General features: G+C 57.9%; 1 protein-coding gene across 3 annotated transcripts in view; it reads right to left on the bottom strand.

Moving 5' to 3' along the window:
• The window catches only part of CPXM2 (carboxypeptidase X (M14 family), member 2), a 77,879-nt gene that overhangs the window by 42,605 nt on the left and 15,185 nt on the right, over window positions 1–20,089 (bottom strand). For all 3 annotated transcript variants that reach the window (XM_012723886.1, XM_012723884.1, XM_012723885.1), the window contains exons 2-4: window positions 18,222–18,320; window positions 11,277–11,386; window positions 648–787 (exon numbers count right to left, since the gene is read on the bottom strand). In XM_012723886.1, coding sequence (XP_012579340.1) covers window positions 648–787; window positions 11,277–11,386; window positions 18,222–18,297 — 326 coding nt within the window. In that variant the 5' untranslated portion in view covers window positions 18,298–18,320. The remainder of the gene's footprint in view (window positions 1–647; window positions 788–11,276; window positions 11,387–18,221; window positions 18,321–20,089) is intronic.

Genomic DNA, 20,089 nt, shown 5'->3' with positions numbered 1-20,089 from the left:
GGCTCACGGCCATGAGCAGGTGTCAGAGCTCCCTCCTTTTAAAGGCTGAGTGATATTCCCCTGTACGTATCTGCCACGGGGCGAGGCGCTGGGGGCTACCACCAGCCCATCCGCTGCCCACCCAGCCCTGCTCCAAGCCCATTTTGAGAAAGGGACTTGCGTCTCAGACCTCGCCCTCACTTCTCCTCTTCCCTTCGTTACTTAGTCCGCTACTGGTGAACTGGCCTGAGCCTCAGTCCTTCCTTCTGCCCACTGCCCACAGCGGGGCCTGTTACCTGGCGCCCACTGCTTGTCCAGGGCTCCTCCCCGGGGCTCCATCTGCTGCCCCAGTCAGGGCATCAGTAACTTCCAGCAAACCCAAGATGGCAGCACCCGTTGCATCAGCACTGTCTGTGCCCTGCTTAGCCTGCAGGGGGCGCCCTCTCTCTGGGGAGGTCGGCCCCAGCAGACACACCCTCGCGAGGGGCTCTGGCCCACAGCGGCCTGGCCTCCTGCCGGCACCACCAGCCTCCAGGTCGCGTTCCTTCCCCTGCCGGTCACCAGGGAGTTCTCGGCAGCGAGCTCTCGGCAGCGAGCCTGTCTCTGACCCCTTGAACCTAAGGCCCCAAACATGGAGTCCAGCAAAGCACAGGCCCGGCCACACTTACAGCCAGAGCGAGTTCCTTCCTTGCGTGATGACGCCCGTGAACTTGGTGAGACGTCGGGCATCCACTTCGATCCACTGATGGAGGTCGTTCCGCCCCGCGCACCACGCACCATCATAAAAATCGTTTTCATTAATACCCGCCTGGAAAGAAAAAGAGGGGTATTCCTCAGAAAGGCTCGGTGGAGACAAGGAAGACACGCTTTCATAACACAACAGAAAGGAAAGGACAGGGAACAATGAAGAGGGAAAAGAAACATTGGCTGTGCCCTGAACTGTTTCTTCCAGATCCTAGAGGAGCTGTTATTATTCACGAGTTGGGAGTATTCAGTGTGCTCTATCTTCTTCTTGCCCAGTGTGAAACAAAATTTAATGAGTTTTCCTATTACTCATTCTCCCAGCAGACAAAGACCACCCCCTACATGCCAGCCTACACACGCCAGGTGCTGCGGGCACAGAGGTGAATCGTTCCCTCCTGGAACGTCACCACCCAAGCAGAAAAAAAAGAAGCCAACATGAAAATAGAAGAATTAGAACGCAGTGGGGTGTATGCTGTTTCAGGAAGAGGAGCAAACTTCTCTGGAGCATTTAAGGACAGCACGGCTGACTTCGCTGTCGGGGAGACGCAGACGACAGACCCCAGGCGGACCCCCAGACAGACCCCCAGACAGACCCCAGGCACGGTGGTACAGGATTGGCTATGGAAGAGTAACGGACCGGTATTTATCGGCATTTACGTCATTTGCTGTGTTGAGTTTCAGCTACTCTTGCTACCAAAAGTCTCTGGTCTGAATCGACAGGGTCAGATTCAGAATTCTAGAATTTCCCCTATTATATCACTAAAGAGAGAGTTATCGGCTGCGCCTTCCCCGCAAAAGAGGACAGTTAGACCAACCACATCTTCCTAATTTACTGAGAGCTTTTCTGCATTAATCCCAGTTCACATGGTTATTTCACAAGTACACAAATAGATCAGAAAAAAACAATATTCAAAAGATATAAGTGATAGGCCTGCTCATCCTCCCTTCCCTAAGCCCTTTCAGCTCAAATTCTGGGTTAGTCGCTTCATCAACACTCGGCAGAAGCAACAGTGCTCAGCAGCTCAGGATCTGCGGGCACACAGGCTACTAGGGACCTCGGGGGCATGAGGGTCTGCCTTCTAGAAGCATCCAGAGAGTCTGAATCTGCAAGCGCATTCCCTGGCCCTGAACCATGCTTCCACGCATTTTGTTAAAATGATGGTGACTCTACTAAGCAGAACTGGTCAGCAGGAGCTCAGTCCCCAGGCTGGAGGCCACAGGGACAAAATTGCCCCTCCCCCCACCTGCAGGCGGCTGTCCTTTAAGGGCAGGGACCAGCAGCACATCCGCCACCTGCACTGTCACACCCAGCTTCCGCCACGTGAACGTAAGACGCGCTGAGGTTCTTCTCGGCAACAGCCCTTGGCACTGAGCGTGGGCAGCTCCACGCACTCAGTACTGTTAACCTCACTGTGCTGCTGCTCTGGGCCAGGGGCTGGCAGCGGGGAGCAGAAGTGCTGGGGGGAACGTGCAGTTCCGCCCCCTCACAGCTTAGAATGGGCAGGCGGACGAAGTCCACTGGCAAGCTTGTGTCTTGGCCTGGGCATCTTCAAGCCAACCTCAGAGCTGTGCCCAACGTCCTCCAGCCTGAGCATGAGTCCCAGTCTGCCTCTTCCACTCAATGTAGATGCGGGCCATTGGCCTAAGTGCTCTGTGCCTCAGTTTCCCCCTCTGTTAAAGGGGGGCCATGACAACGTCTCCCTTAGGGTGTTGCTCGTACTTACCACAGGACCTGGCATTGGGATTAAAAAAAAAAGAGTGCCCAAGAAATGCCAGTTATCCGTATATGTAGAGCAGTGAATACTTGGCAATCCATGGCTGTACTGGTGTTTTAAGAATTATTTCACACTTGACAAAATTCTAGGGACTTAAAGTTCTATATAACTTAATTGCTCTCACATTTCATATAAACTCAGAATATAGTTACAACACCTGAGAAAAGAGGAGAGCCATTGCCTGGAGTTCTCCACGGAGGTCCAGCCTGCCTCATCCCCACCCTAGGGCCGTCTCTGGCAGACTCTGGAGTCAGCTTCAGCTACCCCAATGTGGAGGGAGGTACACTACTAGCAATCAATGGACAGAGGCGAGGAGGTTGCAACCCAGTCTACAGAGCGCAGGATAGTGCCGGTCACAGGCTAAGCAGACAAGACCAGGGCCGCTGGTGGATGTTTACCCCAACAGAACCATGGGAGGGTGGATGTTTACCCCAACAGAACCATGGGAGCCTGGAGAAGCTGTCCTCACGCCCGTCTGCCGAAGTCTGCTGACTGGGCTTTGGAATTAAATTTAAGATTCCCCGTCTGGCCACTCTGGTTATTTTGCTTCTGTTGCTAATCTCAGTTCTTCCTGAACACACTACACAGTCAATTAAATATAGAAAGGTATCAGGGGACTGAAAAGCCCTTCCTGAAATTGACTCACTAGAAACAGCAGCCACCTCTACAAAATCAGTGATGAATTTATAAAGAAAGCACCTGGAGAATTCGGTGACGAGGAGGCACCAGCCCCAGGGATGTCACCAAGTGGCACCACATGCAATAAATGGTATTATCAGGTGGGATATCTCTGAGAAATCAGAAAAGGGTCCATTCATTCCCTTCCTTTTTAATCATGGGGGCAATAGTCATAGATTTTGGAGATGGTTCAATCAAAAGTTCTTGAAATAAAAGGTTGACTCCTTAAAGTATAAGTGAGTCTCAGAAGTGCCGCTAATGTGCAATGATTACTTCTACTGCAGCACCAAATAAACTGAGAGACAGCAATTTCCTCAAAGCAATTGTATTATATGCACCATTTCTTCCCATAAAAAACCCCAATGCGGCCTTCCTGGTGGCACAACAGGTTAAAGCACAGCACGATGAAGCTAGCAGCAGCCGCTTCAGCACAAGTTTGATCCCCGCCCTGGAGGTGACCCACAGGGCGCGGCAGACCTCTCCTGTCTCACAGGCTGCTCCCCTCAGCAGTGGACTTCATCCATCTGCTTGTTCTGCTCCCCACTCTGTCTCTGGTGAAGCCTCTCACCCTCTGCATCTCTGGCCTGTACCCCAGTTCTGTATGAATAAATAAATAAATCTAAAAAATAAAAAAATAAAAAATATATATAAGTAGATCTAGAAGACCAAACATTGTCACAAAATAATGTCTAATGAATATATTTTAGCTTCACACTGCACTTCTTGGCTAAGTAGTTCACAGTGTTACACAAGCATAATAATGAAGCCTTGAATATAGATTTACCCAGTATTTCAGATACAATTTTATTGAAAGGATACAGAGGAGTGTAGGTGTCACAAAAATGAGCTGAAATTCTCATCTTCCATAATAAAAATTCCAAAGATAAAGTCAAAATTTTATAAAACCATTCCTATCCGTGTGGCCTTGTTTAGAAATAAAGGAACTCTCAGAATCACTCTGCTGGCAAACCAGCCGGCTGCCTGCCCACCTCCTGTGACCATGGGCATCTCCATACAGAAGCATTGAAAAGCAAATTAAAAATTTATAGCCAGGTGAACATTATAATCCCAGGATAACCACCTAAGTTGCCACCCGGCAGCTCTCGCCCAGGGCGTTAGGACAGAAACAGGAGAAAAGTGAGAGCTATTTTAAAATAAAGTCACAAAAAAAAGTCTTGGAAGCAGCGCCTGAAATTCTGTAGCTTACCAACAGTCGCCACCTTTGGGAGTGAGGGTTACCTGGACCTTACTTAGGCATCTGGTTCACTAAGGTAAGAAAGTAATCTCCAGCAGCAGGGCCACGGGGTCTGAAGATGTCCCTCCGGCGGACGTCTGCCAGAGCCGCCGAGTGCCCTGGTGCTTCCCACTGGACTTTCTGCGAATGAGCAGACTCCTCGCCCACTTCAGAACTTACAGTCAGTAAAGTCGTTTCAAAGGATACTCGTTGTTTTGAGCCCTCCCTATGGTGCAACAGATTAAAATGCAACACTATAAAGCTGGCAGCAATTGCTTCAGCATGAGGTCGATCCCCGGCCAGGGAGTGACCCCCAGGGTGCAGCAGACCTCTCCTGTCTCCCTGCTGCTCCCTTCATCAGTCGGCCTGTTCTGCTCCCCACTCTGTCTCTGGTGAATCCTCTCACTGCCCCTGCACCTCTGGCCTATACTCCAGTTCTGTATGCATAAATAAATAAATCTTTAAAAAAAAAAAAAAGATACTCATTGTTTGGAAGTAATTTTAGAACCCAAAGCCAATTTCTTCACTATTTCCTTGCATTTGGGCAAGGAAACCAAGAAATGGCTGCAAGTCGAAATTAAAGTCATTTAGAAACAAAATCTACTAAATACTCCACCAAGTATGAATTCATCATTTAAAAAAGGAAAAAAAAAAACGGGAAAAGAAATGCACTAACTGGAAAAAGACAGTAAAGGTTTTTCACATCAACATGCTAACTCAACCCAACTAAAACCTGGAAACACTTGGGCCACAAGCATTGTATCTCTCTGGAATAAGCAAGTAGTTTAAAGTAGTTTAATTATCAGTGTAAACAATTACGGACGCCCCGCCGCTGACCCCCATAAAGACAGATAATATGCTCCACGTGAAGGCTCCATGTGGGCCAGCGAAGCCTGCTTCTACAGCTCCTACATGAAATCCCTCCAGATAGGTCAGCCAGGAAGACAGGCAGAGAAACGGAGTGACAGGCGTCGCTCAGACAGGACTGTGTGGTGGCTGGCGTGGCACAAGGAAGGGCTTGGCAAAGAAAGGGGTGCTCCTGTGAGCCTCGTTTTAGGTGCGCACCTGCTGCGCCCGCTCCGTGAGTCTGTCAAACTGTTGATAAAACGAGCGAGTTTGGTCTATTTAGTCTACTGACAGATGTTCTCGGTCTTACTGAGTCATCAACTTTTCTTAGAGATTCTATTTTTATGGCTGCTTTTGTTTTTGCTTTATCTTTAACTATTGACCTATTTTCTTTGCTTTAAGTATATATTTCCTCTGAATTTTGTAAGTCTGTAACTTGGGTTGAGTGGTTGCTTTCGTAACTAGCTCTTTATGTAATATACTTAATTCTCGACTTTCGTAGGAAGTAGCTATTCATGCCTTTACCGAGGCAGCACTGAAATCATTCACTCCACTTCCTGCTACCTCGCTTTCTTCCCCTCTAGCCCCTGAATTCATTTATTATGCTTTTCACATTCACATTTACAAAGTTAAATCAAATAGCTCTCCTTTATTTGATTTACCTACCAGCTATTTTTGGTAAAGGTTGCATTGAATTTTAAAGACATACAGAAAAGTGCACAGGTCTAAAGCACGCAGTTGAATCAATTCACTACTGTGATTTCCAGTCCCCAAGATTGCTCTTCCTGTCTTCTAATTTTATATAAATAAAACTTACCCTAAATATCCTTTTGGATCTGACTTATTTAGCTCAGTGTTTAATCTGTGAGTCATCTATTTTATTGCATCTAACAATAGCTTGCTCTTTTTCGCTGTTGCATAATATTCCACTGAGGGCTTGAACGAGTTATTTGCACTGTCATCTGCATTGCTGATGGACAGCTAAACTGTTGCTATTTAGGGTTATCATGAATCACGCTTCTATAAACCTACCTGAATGTGTGCTTTTTTCATGCATAGAAAATGCATTTCTTTTAGGAGTAATCAATTGTCTTTGTTTATCAGTAAGTATGAAAATGTTGAGCTTTAGTAGATTCTGCCAAACAGATTTTCAAAGTGTTTGTGCTACTTTACAGTCCCCAGACTGCACCACAATTTCTACTGCTCCAAATCTTGCCCACACTTAATATGTACTTTTTTTAAATTGCATCTATTTAACATTGATTTATAACACCAAATGTGATTGAAGGGTATAAGTTCAGACCACACTCCACCCCAAAGCACCAAAACCCTCCACCAAAAGAGTAATAGCCAAGGTCTACAAAGAACTTACACAACTGAACATGAAGAAAACAAGTAGCCCAATCTAACGTTGGGCAGCAGAGCTAAATAGACCCGTTGCCAGAGAAGAGATACAGGTGGCCTTTTCTTCCTAAACCACTCGGGTGAAGTCTCATTTTGAATTTTCCAAGAGTCCAGATTTAAAATATTCAGCCCTGCTATTCTCATAAAAATCCAAATACCCCGAATTCCAGCCTCCTGGCAGGCACAGACTGTCTGCGCACCGTTTCCTGAGGCCAGATGCAGACAAGAGGCCTCTCTCGCACAGGCACCAGCCCTGGGTGGGGCGCGACCCCCCCACCCCCCAGTGCTGATTTCTGTCCCCGAGCAGCTTCAAGCATGCAACAGCCCCAGAGGGGGCTTCTGGGTCCCAGCAAGGTCTTGTGCCAGCGGAAGCAGGCTGGAGGCTGGGCACCCAGGGCGCGGCGATGTTAGGCCTTGGGGCCACAAGACCCCAGAGACAGACATGCCAGTGAGAGGCGGGAGTGGGAGGTGTGGGGGTGATGTCTCAGGTGTCGCTGCTGCCCTGGGTGGTCCCCGGTGCCTCCTGCCGGGGTCTCCACCTTTGAGGGAGTGGGGTAGCAGGTACACAGGGCGAGGGAGAGGGGATTGGGAGGGACACATGTGAGGGATGTGCCCAGGCGTGTGAACTTGGACACCAGTATGAAACTTGGTCGGAAGTCGCATAACTGACTTTGTGTCACCCCGGGGGGGGGGCACCTGGAGCTATGGGCAGCACCCCCTTAAGGCTTAAGCCTCATGGCCAGTAAAATGACGAGTGTACTGGCACCGGGCCCTAATACCAGCTTCCCAGGCCCGAAGAATTCCGCCTGTGATGACTCACAGAGGGGCCGTGGCTCTCTGGGCGGTGCGGAAATGGTTCTGCCTGCCACTGCTTTGCTAACCAGCCGTCATGGTGGAAGAGGTGCCGAAGTGACCGCCTCTGCAGGGCCAGGCCCTGAGTCACTGCTAACAAGGTGGGCCGTGTGTGGCATGGCCACAGCCAGGCACCCCAAGGCTATCTGGAGGTGTGAGCGCACCACGCACGGATCCCCCTGTGACCTCAAAACACCCGCTTCCCTTCAAAATTGGTCCGAGCTCAACTCAACGTCCCTGGAACCCACCCGGCCACCTCTCCCTGGTACCAGGCCACATTTCTTCCGATTGCCTGAACAGAACCTCAAGTCTGAGACGGAAATCAAGAGGCAGCCCCTGGAATGCAGGGGCCGCTTGAGTGTGCTCGAGGCTTCCAGAGAAACAGGCTTCCCGTGTGCCGAGAAACAAGCACCATCAGCGGCAGGTAAGTGGCCGAGCAGCCGCCTGCACTCCCACGCTGTCTCCGACAGCCGTGCCCAGTTCAGGAGCTGTGGGAAACCTCTCGGGGGCCCCCAGAGGACGCGTCGGGGACCACACAGGTGACCGACTGTGACTCGGTGCCGCCCCTCACGCAGGGCCCCCCGCCAAGACCAGCCCGGCGGCCCACCCAGCGTGAGTTAACGTCTCCGCAGAACCACTCTCTCCACGTCTCCGCAGAACCACTCTCTCCACTCCGTCTGCGGCAGAAGCAGCCAGCGACTGTCTGAACGAGGTCACGGCGCGGTGGCAGAGGGACTGGCGGGGACAGGGCAGACCCTCCAGCCGCGGAGGAGACCTTCCCTCGAATTTTGAAATGCGCATCTTGTGCCCTGGAGGATGACTGTCGCCGGGTTTCTCATCTACGTGAGCGTCCTCTCCTGCGTGAGCAAAATCCCACTTGCAAAATAAACTAAGTTTTGCTGTAAGGTCTGTGTATTCTCTGGAAGTGCTCTGCTTAAAACACGGGACAAAGACTGCTACAGCCTGAATGTTCATGTGCCCTCAAAATTCTCGTTGAAACCTGGACCCAAAGTGATGGTCTGAGGAGAGGGGCCTTTTGGGGTGACTGGCCAGTAAGTTCTGGGCTGGCTTTGTGGGCCCCCCAAGGGGACCAGCAGGGAGCTGTCCTGGCCTGCCTGCAGCTGCACCCCGAGTGGTGTTTCAATCGGTTTCTAATTCTGACACCTTCCTGTTTCTTGCACATAAAATCCCATTAGCTTGACACGCCCACAAAACTCTCCTGTGTGAGGCAAGGGGGGTTATTTTTAAACCGCGTTTTCAAACCACGCGTGTGGGAAGGTGCGTGTTGGATCACCTGTGGTGGGGATCACGCTTCTCGGGGGCTGGTTCTGGAAGGGGGGAGCCACCAAGGGAGCCAGACCTCATTATTTCCTGTGTGCACCGAAGCCCCTCGTCTGCACAGCACGTGACCCACTACGCTCGTGACCAGCACCCCAGAACCCATGGGGTGGTGGAGTCCAGGGGCCGGGAAAGCTGGCCCGGAACTGGGTATTAGAACAGCAGCTTCAGACCCTAGGGCCAGGTAGGATGTTAGGGTGATGCTAACGCACTGAAGAAACAGAACCCCTGAGGCGCAAATATCACCACGTGATGTTCACCTGCCGCGTACTCCCATCCTGAAGGAAGGCAGGAGGCACCCGCTTTCAGCCTGAACAGCAGACAGGCCCTGTTAGTCCTCAGCTACTTGAGCTGGGGGTGCATTTGGGGTTTGGGGTTCAGGGTGGGAATCCCCCTGCCCACTGGCCGGGCAGAGCAGACAGTGCGGGGGCAGTCAGCGGGCCCCTGGGTTCGGACCTGGGCCTTGACGTCTGGACATCTGGGGTCTTTGGAGGCAGGGCCTCAGGGTTCGGAGCCCCAGCTGCCTGGTCGGAACAAGGGGTGTCCGAGTGCCGTCACAGCGCCCAGGGTGAGGGTGGCTCGGGGCATACGGATGAGCCGCCGAGGTGCGGCCGTTCGTGTCCACGGCTCCGTCGTCAGTACACGCCACTGGGGCAGCTGAGGGCAGCCGGTCATGCCGCCCTTGTGTCCTGGCCGTGTTCGCCGCCCCTCGTCTGCCACCGTGGAGGCGCTCCCGGGAGCAGCAGGCCCTGGCTGACCACTCCAACAGATGCAGGGCGAGCACTGTTTCGCTCTCTGCACGTGCACAGATGCACACACGTGTCCCGTAACAGCTCCTACAGTTGGCCGTGAACAGCCGCCTTGCCTCGGGCTGCCCGGTTAGGGCCTGACATCATCTGTAGGGAGGACTGGAGCCCACGTAGGGGCAGAGGCCCCCCGAGGTGGCCAAAGGACGTCTGGAAACCACAGGCCACCTGTGCACAGCCCAATGTCTCTCGAGAGCTATTACTGCAAGAAAGAACTGATATTCACAGACCAGTCTGGATGTCACTGCTTAGTTCTAGAAATGTGCTCCCTGAATTCTGAACTGTAAAGTGGTGACCATTGAGGGGATGGGGTCACACTGGAGGGAGGAGAGGCCAGCAGACGCTCGGATGCCGTGACCTCGGGGCCGGGCCCGTCCACTCTCATCCAGCCCCACAGCACGAAGCCTGGGGCGCGAGCCTCGGCTCTGCCACTGAGAAGCTCCAGGCTTGAGAGTCCCCGCATGGCCAGGTGAAGGCCATCTCCCTCCCGAGGACTCGAGAAGCTGTCTCACGGGCAAAGGGGTGAGAAGCCACAGTTATGGAGCGTTGCAGAAAGAAGCTAAACTAGGCCCCTTTTCAGACCCACAGTGACGTGCAGGAGCCAGAGCAGGCTGGGGAGTGAGGTCAGGGCAGCGGTGTGGAGCGGACAGGAGGGGAAGGCCCCTCCCGTCACAATGCCACAGCTGACCCACAGCCCCAGTGTACGCGAGGTCGTGTCGCGGGGGATGAGGTTCCAGGCAGGATGGAGGCTGCTGGGGACGGGGACGCGTATGCTGGGCTACCCAGGTGGGTCCCTGGAAGTGTCCTGTCCAGGTGCTTACGAGCAATCAAGGAAAAGAAGAACAAAGAACCAGGGAGGACCAGCTGGCCACCGCTGCCCTGAAGGAGAGACCTCGAGCACGTAAGCCGAGGCCTCCAGAAGCTGGAACGGGCCAGCGACGGGCCCCTGCTCTTGAGCTACAGAAGGGACGCAGCCTGCCAGGGAGACTCCCCCAAACTCCCAGAGGACGACTGTGCTCGCAAGTGGCTTGCTTTGCAAGTTGCTAGAGCAGCACCCGGAGCCGAGCCGCGGCTGGACCCACTGCCACGGGCCGGCCGGGGCGGGGCAGCACCGGGAGCCGAGACGCGGCTGGACCCACTGCCACGGGCCGGCCATGGCGGGGGCAGGGGGGGCGCAGCGGGGCACCGGCTGGAATTAAGAACTTCAGTGGGGCAGAGTGTGTGAGGTGGCACTCACCTCCTGAGCAGGACCTGGACAGCAGCGAGGTCCAGGCTGGGGCCGGAGCCCCAGGGAGAGAGGCCACGCATGACGGGAGCCACAGAACAGAGGTGTGTGTGGTGGTGAGAGACTGGCAGCGAGGGCAGGAGAGGAGAAAAGGCCTCGGAATTCAGCACCCTCCTCCTGCCCTTTCTGGAGTGATCACGTGGAGCAGGACGACTGGGGCCAGGGGCCAGCAGCGTCCTCTGCACCAACAGGTCCTCAGCACAGGGCGGATCTCAGCCTCAGCGCGCTCGGTCACCTGGGGCTGGTGCCCGCCGAACACCGCACCGGTTCCTGACCCAAGCCTGTCCCGTGACTGTCGCCAGCACAGCGAGCAAAGCCACCCCCCCCCGCCCTACCTGGATGTTGAGTCGCCCCCGATGTGCCCCCAGGCCGTAGCGCTTCACCGTGGACGCGTGCAGCTGGAAGTCTGTGACTTTTAAGGTTTCCAGGCCGAGAGGAGGACAATCTGGAAAAGACAGCACTCGTTACAACAGGGGAAGTGCTGAGAGAAAAGAGTCTCTGGCTTCGCTAAACCCGGCGCATGCTCTTCGTGTCCCCCAGTCCCTCGCCATCGCCACCCCCTCCCCGGCCCGCGTGCCGCACCCCCCGCGTACCCCAGGCAAATACCGTGCCAACCCGGTGCCGGCCCCCTTCCCGTGGCCTCTCCTCTCTGCCTGCCCGCTCGGTGCCCCCTAGCCGTCCATGCTACTGTCCGGGGCTGTTTCCAATCAAAGATCTTCCCCGACACCCCTCAGGCAGGGGCATTCCAGAGTGCTCGCACCGCTGAGCTCTGCACGCTAATCGGAGCTTGCTGACTTTGCTCCAGCAACTCCGGCCCTGAGGAGGGACAGCGGCGGGAAAGCTGTCGCCCTCCGCTCTGCAGACTGAGTATGTGGGGAACGACTCCTAGGCACCTGGGTCCAAGCTGCCCCGGGAATGAGATGCCGGCCCATGATGGAAGCTTCCCAGTAACGGGGGGAAACCGCTAGGTGAGGTAGGCCGCAGCCTTCAAGCCTGACCCTGGGGACAGAAAACAAAGTCTCCGCAGAACCAGGGGACAGAATCTAGTGCTATCACTCCTGGTGTCGCAGGGGCAAATGTGGGCTGACACAATGTTCCCGCGGGGTGGGGGGCCCCAGGGACCCGGGCACCTGGAACAGGCCTCGGGTCTCGGGGGGCTGCAAGGCCTGGCCAGGTGGCCGCCGGGAGGCAGCCAAGGAAGGAGCCCAAGCTGCTGGGAGCAAGCCGCCACCGCTCCTCCCCTGCGGACTCAGAGGAGGCCCTGGGCCTCACGGGAGCGGCCACGCGTCCCTGCCAGCGGCAGCCCGGAGCTGAGGCCTCAGCCTCCAGATTCGGCTCCGGGCCCTTGGGTCACACCCGCTGCCCAGCGATAGTCCCGGTTCCCACCGTCTGGCTGGGCACCTGGAGGCAGAGGTCGGCGTCTGCGGGCGCGGGGTGGGCCTGAGGAGGGAGGTCACGGGGTCACCGCCCATGGGACACGGCGGGATGGCTTCCGGGAGACGGGGCCAGGCTGGAGGGGTGTGACGTGAGCAGGCGAGTCTCAGAGGGGCTCCTGTAGCCAGCAGGACATTTCAGCAGAGGGGGCCTGCTGGCCGGCACCCTGGTTTTGGCCTGTGCTTCCAGGCCTGGGGGACGCGTGGGTCTGACAGTGTCTGCTCCCAGATGTTATTGAGCTGCCCCGGTCAAGCCTGCGGGCTGCTGACTTCAAGCGTCAAGGGAGAACAAGGCGACTGCTCAGAAGCCCAGCTGCTTCATGGAACCTGCTAGAACAGACACCAGCAGCTCTGCCTGCCCTATCGGGTCCTCCAGCTGCTGCAGCTGAGCCGCTGGTGCTGGGCCCCTCCTGGAGAATGCGGAGCCCCCCCCCGGGGCAGCCCCACCCTGGCCTCAGGAGGGCGCGCTTTCTCTCATGCTCCTCCATGGACAGCCCCTGAGCTCCCAGACTCGGGATAGCAGGCATGAGCTAGTCTGATTCGGGCCAAGGCCTGAGGGTCACTCACAGCCACGACTAGTCCTCTGTGGCAGACTGGGCTCCAGGAAACTCTCAACCTGCTGCTCGGAGCCCCAGCTCTGACCCCAGCTTGCAGGCTTCCTTGGTGGACTGGCCTGCCCAGGCCCCAGGCCTCACCCAGGCCCGGGCACCTCTCTCATCACCAAGTCCCAGCCCCTTGCTGCAGGCACAGGGGCCTCTCAGGAGCAATGGGCACCTCTGAGCCCTGGTGCCCAGCTGGGCACCGCCCACTCCTCAGCCCGATCAGGCCTGCCAGCCTTGAGTCCACACCCCAATACCAGCCAGGCACAGGCTCCGTTCAGACCCCAACACCCCTCCCAATCGAGCCACAGAAACACAAGCAGGACCACTGCCAAGAAGCTGCTTCCCAGCTCTGGTGAAGCTGTTCAGCCCGGGTGCCCCGTCCGCACAGAAAGCACCGCACTGCCCAGCTGCCACCTGTCTGCGTTCAGACTGTCAGACAGACAGACAGACAAGACCCCTGTGCCTCCTGCTGGGTGTGGATGGGCGTGTGCCGCTATTGTTACTAGCTAGATAGAGCAACAGTTGCTCCCCAAAACATTCCTTCCAGAAAAGAAAGCATCTCCTGTGTATATGAATATTTTCATCCAAAAAGGAAGCACCACAATCCAGCTGCACATTTGTCGAAATTGTCCATCCACGGACACACCGAAGCTTCGCCACCTCCTCCAGATGCACCGGGAGGAAGAAAGCACCTGAGCAGGGTGTTTCTCGGGGGCGCACCTGCCACCCGCTCGCAGCTCGGCGCTCAGCCCTGCCCCCAGGAGCCAGCCACTGGCCGGCCAGCAGCGCCCACCCCGAGAGCCAGCAGCTCTGTCGGCTCACGTTGGGAATCGCGCTCGTCCACCTTGAGGCGGCGGACACACAGGGCCCTCGGGCCCGGCACAGCGGACGAGCCTCCGGTGGGAGCCGCAGACGCCGGGCGCGGAGGTCGCGAGGGCCGAGATGCTTTTCCTTACTAGCAGGTGCGGTTTTGGAAGTGCGTGGTTTTGTGTGGAAGCGCTCTCCATTGCCCGTGTCACAGACGCAGACGCGGCGGGCGCTGCTCTGAGAACACACAGCGTCCCGGACAGGCCACGGGCCCCTGACGCCGGGGCCAGTGGGCTGCTCGGGTTTGAGAGTCGGTGGGCGTGGGGACCACTGGAGCGATGCAGGAGGCTTTCGGGCCGAGGCAGGGCAGGGGCAGGGGCCGGCGCAGGTCCAGCGGGGAGCAGGAGCTCTCATCCGGGCAGCAGGCACCACCAGTCCGGGTGCTGCCCGAGACGCCCCTGTGTTTCCCAGCCACCCGCCAGCTGCGCCACGTCCGAGGCGTCCGCCCCACCTCCCCTCCCAGGAGGGCCCGACTCAGCCCGTCCTGCGTCTGCCCGGGGGAACTGGGCCCCACGGATGGACGCCGGGTCTCCAGGTCCACCGCCTATGTGTGCTGGATGAGCGTGGGAGCTGCCGCCAGTGCCGAGGGCACCCAAGGGCCCACTCAGCCTCGCACAGCTGGGCGGTGAGTGCTCTTCAGCCCCTCCGCTGACCACCAGCCCCGCTCGCTCTCGGCCTACCTCTTCCCTGAACGCTCATGGTCTGAGCCGGTGAGTACTCAGAACAAGCACCCCTCGCCCACCAGAACGGTGGACTCCTGCTGGAGCCCGGTCAGAACAATGTGCAGACACACCCAGATGCAGCCCAGGGTAGAGCCAGAGCGGAGTGCAGCGGGAGCCCCAAGCACCCAGCCCACTCTGCCAGCCAGAGAACCCCGCAAAACGCTGAGTCGGAGCAAGCCCGAGGCCTGACGCAAGGAGCAAGGAGCCACCAGCCCCGCACAGCCCCGCCCCGCGCCGACGCCCGATCTCGTCCTGCAGGGAGCAGGCCAGAGGCAGGGTGCTGCAGGGGCCAGGAAGGCGCTCAGAAAAGGCGTCTTAGAGCTCATGGAAAGCTCAATTTGAACATCTGCATTCAGGGCTGGACTCCGGAGGCCCCGGAACACCCTGTGCGGCGCGGGCCCCGCTCCTCGGGTCTGTGTTCGGTGGCCCAGGAGGCGGGCGAACGGGGGACCCTCGCCTCATTCCACACCGCCCCCCCGGCACATGCTCCGTGCACGCACCGGTATTTCATGGAGCCTGTCCCGCTGCACAGAGCCACGCCGCTCCTCGCCACCACCACCCAGCACCGCGACAGCTCCCCACTCACCCCTTCCTCAACAGAGGAGGGGCGCTCACTGCGTTTCCCATCACGGGGTCTCTGTGCCAGGCGTCACAAGGCAGGTTGGGTCAGAACCCAGAATCTGGAGCATGCACCCCAAGACCCCACCCCAGACCCCAAGTCTGGCGGGTGCGAGACAAGTCACGCAACGTATTTCAAAGGGTCGTGAGTGGGGAGCAGCCGGTCGCTGTGTGCGCAGCCGGGCGTCAAGGCCCTCTGAAGACACCTGCTCGCTTCATCTTCATAGTGACGGACAGAAGCGCGTCGCCGTGCCCAGCGGCACAGAAACAAGACCCAGGAGGCCGAGGGAGCGCAACAGCTGCGAGGGTGAGTTCGCACCTGGAAATCAGCCGCACGTAAGCCAGCCCCAGCCCCCCATCTGCCGGCTTCAGTCTCGGGCGTGACAGCCGAGCCCTGCGGCTGCTGCCGGCACAGCAGACCAGAGCAGCAGAGCTGCGCGGGCGTCAGCCGCGGCAGAGGGGGGCGGAGGCCACGGCCGCCGCCCGCTGCGACTGTCTGCTGGACGCGGCGCAGAATTCCTCACGCCCTCAAGCGCACTGCCAGGGACAGACACGGCTGGCCAGAGCCCCGCTTCCACTGCTGTCCAGAGGCCCAGTCGCTCTGACTCAGGACATTCTTTCCTTCGCCCTTCTCAACTTGACATCGCCTTTGATCCTGCGGTCTGAGTGAGGAGACGGCTCCCTGCCGCCCAGACAGCTTTTGCGGCGGCTCCTCGGGCTCAGGCGCGGCTGGCCCCCTTCAGGGTCTTGGGAAAGGAGCTACTGTGGCCCCATCCACTCGCCCCTGGACAGCCCCCTGACGGCTCCACATCGCCGGGGCCCTTCGGACCGGCGCCCTGGCCTCTGCCCAGGAGGTCTCACGAGATGCTTCCTGGGGGCTTCACAAGGGATTCGGGCCCCTTCCAGGGAGCGGACTGCAGAGAGGCCTGGGCGATCCTCCAGCCCGGGGCCTGACGGCGGCCCTCAGCTGTCAGGCGCGCGAGCTCAGGGGTCTGGTCGCGTCCCCACGCGCCAGCAGTCAGGCAGAGGAGCCTCTCAGGAAGGGGGTCAGCCCCCCTGACGCGCCGCTCACATCCTCCTGCAGCCTGGGGGCTCTGCGTGCTGAGTGGGCCGGGGGGCGGGGACTGGCTCACTTGAAAAGCCTCCCAAGGCTGCTCCTGCCCGCACCCCTCCTTCCACCACCTCACCTGAAACAACTGCAAACCACACCCCTAACGCTGGATTCATCAGCAAGTCCCCAAAGTCAGTCCGTGGTGAACGAAACTGCGTCATGAGTCCTCCGAGCGCGTCACAGAGGGAGCTGACGCTTTGGGTCCTACACATCGCTTCTAGAAAGCCAACAGGTAGATATTTGTTTAAAGTGCCGTTTATACAAGAACTGGGGTGTGGGCAGAGGTGTGGGGGTGAGAGGACTCCCCAGAGACAGCGTGGGGAGCAGGTCAGGTGGATTGACTGAAGTCCACTGCCGCGGGGGGCAGCGGGGAGACAGGGGCGGTCTTCCGCGCCCTGGGGGCCCCTCCCTGGCCGGGGATCGCACTCAGGCCACCATCTGATAGTGCTGCTGAGAGCTTGATGGCGCTGAGTCTTTGAACCCTGCACTGCCACGGAGACCCCAAAATGTCGCTTCTCAAACCTTAATCACTTGCATATTATCTTCATGTATTTCTCTCTAACCAGGGGCAACCTACTCTACTACTTACTGCATATCCTTATTTAAAGTAATTTTAGAAATATGTTAATGTAAAAGAAAGCCTTATGGCTGGAAGGTAACATAGAAAATACGTTCATGATCTCAGGGTGTGCAAAAATAAACTTTAAACATAAAACAAAAGCAATGAAGAGAGTACCGATAATTGGTCTCTTTCGATGTGCGAACATCCGTTATTCAAAAGACACCATGAGTAGACAGAGAAGGTGAGCCCGGGAGTGTGAGGAGATATTTGTCCATATCTGACAGAGGACTCGTATCCATAACATCTCTCAGAAATCACGCAGCCAAAAGGGACAAGATTAACATGAGCAGACCCTGAACAGACGCTCCCGGGAAGACCCTGGCGGTGATTAGCCCGCGGGAAAATGCAGACTCAGCCCACCATGAGCTCTACCTGTGCAGAGCCCCGGGAGGAACACGTTTAAGGCTCGTGAGGAAGCCAAGCTGCCTTGCCGGGGCCAATGTCAGCGGTGCGCCGAAAGACTCCTAGGTTATCTGCTGAAGGCGCGTCCCGCCAGCCAGTGCGCCGGGCGGCTATTCCCGAGCCCACCCGCCTCGCGGCGACGCCAAAGCCCGTGTGCCGGGCGCCCGGAGAGCCCAGGCGTCCGCTGCGCCATGAGGGAGAGCAATGCCCGTGTGCTCGGCATCGCAGGAGGCCTTGAGGCTGAGCCCCCGGGGCACCCCGCTCCGCCTCGGGAAGCAGGCAGTGCCCCGTGCCACCGGCCCCGGGCTCGGCCTATGGGCTCACCAGGCCGCTGGAGCGGGCCGCCCTCCCTCGGGGAGACCTGCGAGGCGCGCTGACCGCGTGAAGCTGCTGTGCTGCTCGGCAGAAATCTCGAACCCGAAGCTCCTGGGTCCAAATCCCTAGGTTGGCACATACAAGCTGGTACCCCAGGCAGAGGGCGCATGACTGGGGCCCATTTTCCTCACCTGTGATCATCAGACTTCGATCCCCCCTCCTCCGCGCCTCCCCTCCCCCTCCGGAGGACCCCAGGCCCGGCTGGAGGCCGGAGAGGCACAGCCCAGCGTGCGGGCAGCTGTGGGGTCCCCGAGGAAGGTAACGGCAGTCTCCGTGGAGGAAGGGAGCTAGGTCAGGGGAGACAGCCACGTGCTCAGGGAAGTCAGACCGACCGTGGGCCCCAGGAGAGCGTCCGCGTGCCGGAGCGTCGCCTGAGTGAGAGGCGGTGAATCTCTCAGCCCCACATGGGTGGCGAAGAAGAGGCAGAAGGTCCCAGCGGCCCCTCCCCAAAATCTGCAACCAGCTGCCGTGCCAGGGACCAGCGCCCCCAGACCAGCAGCAGAACTGGTGTGCGAGGAGCTCACTTACCTTCTCTGATGTCGTCTCGGGCCACAGAGACACTGTACTCGTCACTGGCCTCCTTCTCGGAGCTCTGGGTCCTCATACCTTTCCTGTTGCTATTTTTACCTAAGGAAAAGAAAAAAAAAAATACCTCAGCGCATCCCGAGATGGTGAGAACCAACCATTGTTTCGCACGCAGAAGCCATCTGCACCCCGATTCCTGCCTCCGCCTCCCCGTCCCGATCGCAGCACCCCGGGCTCCCAGGTGCTCATGCCAAGCACACCCAGGAAACCCAGACACGGGCAGCAAGGGCCACGCCAAGCCTGAGAACACTGTGGGGTACATCCGGCCCCCACGCACCTCCCTGGTGACACAGAACCGGAACCCGGACTCGGCCCCCAGAGCGGCAGTCCCTGCAGGCTGGCTTCTCCCGCCGGCTCTCTGCACGGGACCTCGGGGCTGCCGATGCGCCCTGCGTCAGCCCGGGGCCACTGCTCACGGCCGGACCCCCCAGCTGCCTCCTTCCAGGCTCCAGGTCACGGCCCCCCCCCAGAACCTCGCACTTTCTAGTCGCCCTGTGGAGTGCCGCCCTTCAGCTCACTCTCCTCTGGCTAAGTCCCGCTGAGCTTGCCGGCCTCGGCCCTGGCACCCTCTCCCCCTCTCCTGCCGCCTCCCTGAGTCCCCACGTCAGCGCCCCTCTGAGGGGCTCTGGTGGCAGCTGTCTCAGTCAGCTGGCTTCTCTGCAGAGCCTGAGCAGGGCTGTGGTGCGCGTGATGCACGGTCGTCCTCTGCCCGGTGACGCTTCGGGCCAAGACGAAGCGCACACGGGTGGCCCCAGCTGGCGAGGGGCACCGTCTCGGTTAGCCGAGCTGCTGGGGTCACGCGATTACCCTCGGTGACTTCCACCGAGGGTCATGACGAAAGCCCTGGTGACGCGCTTCTCAGGCCTGCACCCCATGACTAGAGGGAGAGCGCCAAGGAGAAGGGGGGGAGGAGGGGCGGAGGCCGCATCTGGGCTTGCTCGCTGGCTTACCCCAGCGCCTGGTACGCAGCAGGCTGAAGGAGTGAATGGAGTCGTGACGGCCAAGCAGACGGGGGGGGGGGGGGGCAGGCCTGGGGGTGCTGGGTCTGGGCTTTAGAAAGAAAGTTCAAACACCAGGAGAATTTAGTGGGATGTGCCAGTGAGTGAAATCACTGCAAAATGCTCTTCATTAGAAAGACATTTATCAAGAAAATCTTAAATCTTAAAAAAAATTCAAAGGGCAGCTGGCCCCGTCAGCGATCCTTTCCTCTTCCTTTTCTTGGGAAATGCCAGCTGGGAGTGTCTCATCTGAGCTGAACATTCACAAAACTAAGTGTCCCCTTGGGTGAAGGGAGTCAGCAGATGAAAATGCTGAGGAAGGCCAGCAGGGGGAGGCTCCTGGGCCTGGCGCCACGGCCCGGCCGCTACGTCACCCGGTGCTGGCCAGCGGCTGCGTAGACCTGTCACTGCCCTGACCGAGGGCGGCTCTTGCGAGGGCCTTGTTGCACTGCAAAGCCCGGGGCCTGACCCTGACAGGTCGGAGTCTGACTTGACAGAAAGGCAGGACGGTTACATAATATTGGAAGAAAAAGCCAAAGATCGAGGAAGGAATGTTCCACCCCAACCCTCCGGAAGTGGGTCACTCGTGGCGCACCTCCCTCTGCCAGGGCAACCTCAACATGAGGAGCATGCATTCGAGGACGCACGCACCTCACCGCACCTCCCGCTCACCTTCTGAGGCCCAGGCCCACGCCCCACAGCAAGGAAGAGGCCCCTGCTCGGCTCTGGGGTCCCCTGAAAGCCCAGACGTGGGCACACGCACAGCCGCTCGAGAGCAGGACCCCCATGAGGGGCAGATCCCTCCCGAGGCAG

Source organism: Condylura cristata, unplaced genomic scaffold (assembly GCF_000260355.1).
Source record: "Condylura cristata isolate star-nosed mole 26May11 unplaced genomic scaffold, ConCri1.0 scaffold00011, whole genome shotgun sequence".
NCBI lineage: Eukaryota > Metazoa > Chordata > Mammalia > Eulipotyphla > Talpidae > Condylura > Condylura cristata.
Note: the sequence above shows the minus strand (reverse complement) of the source record. Positions and strands in the feature narration are given on the sequence as shown.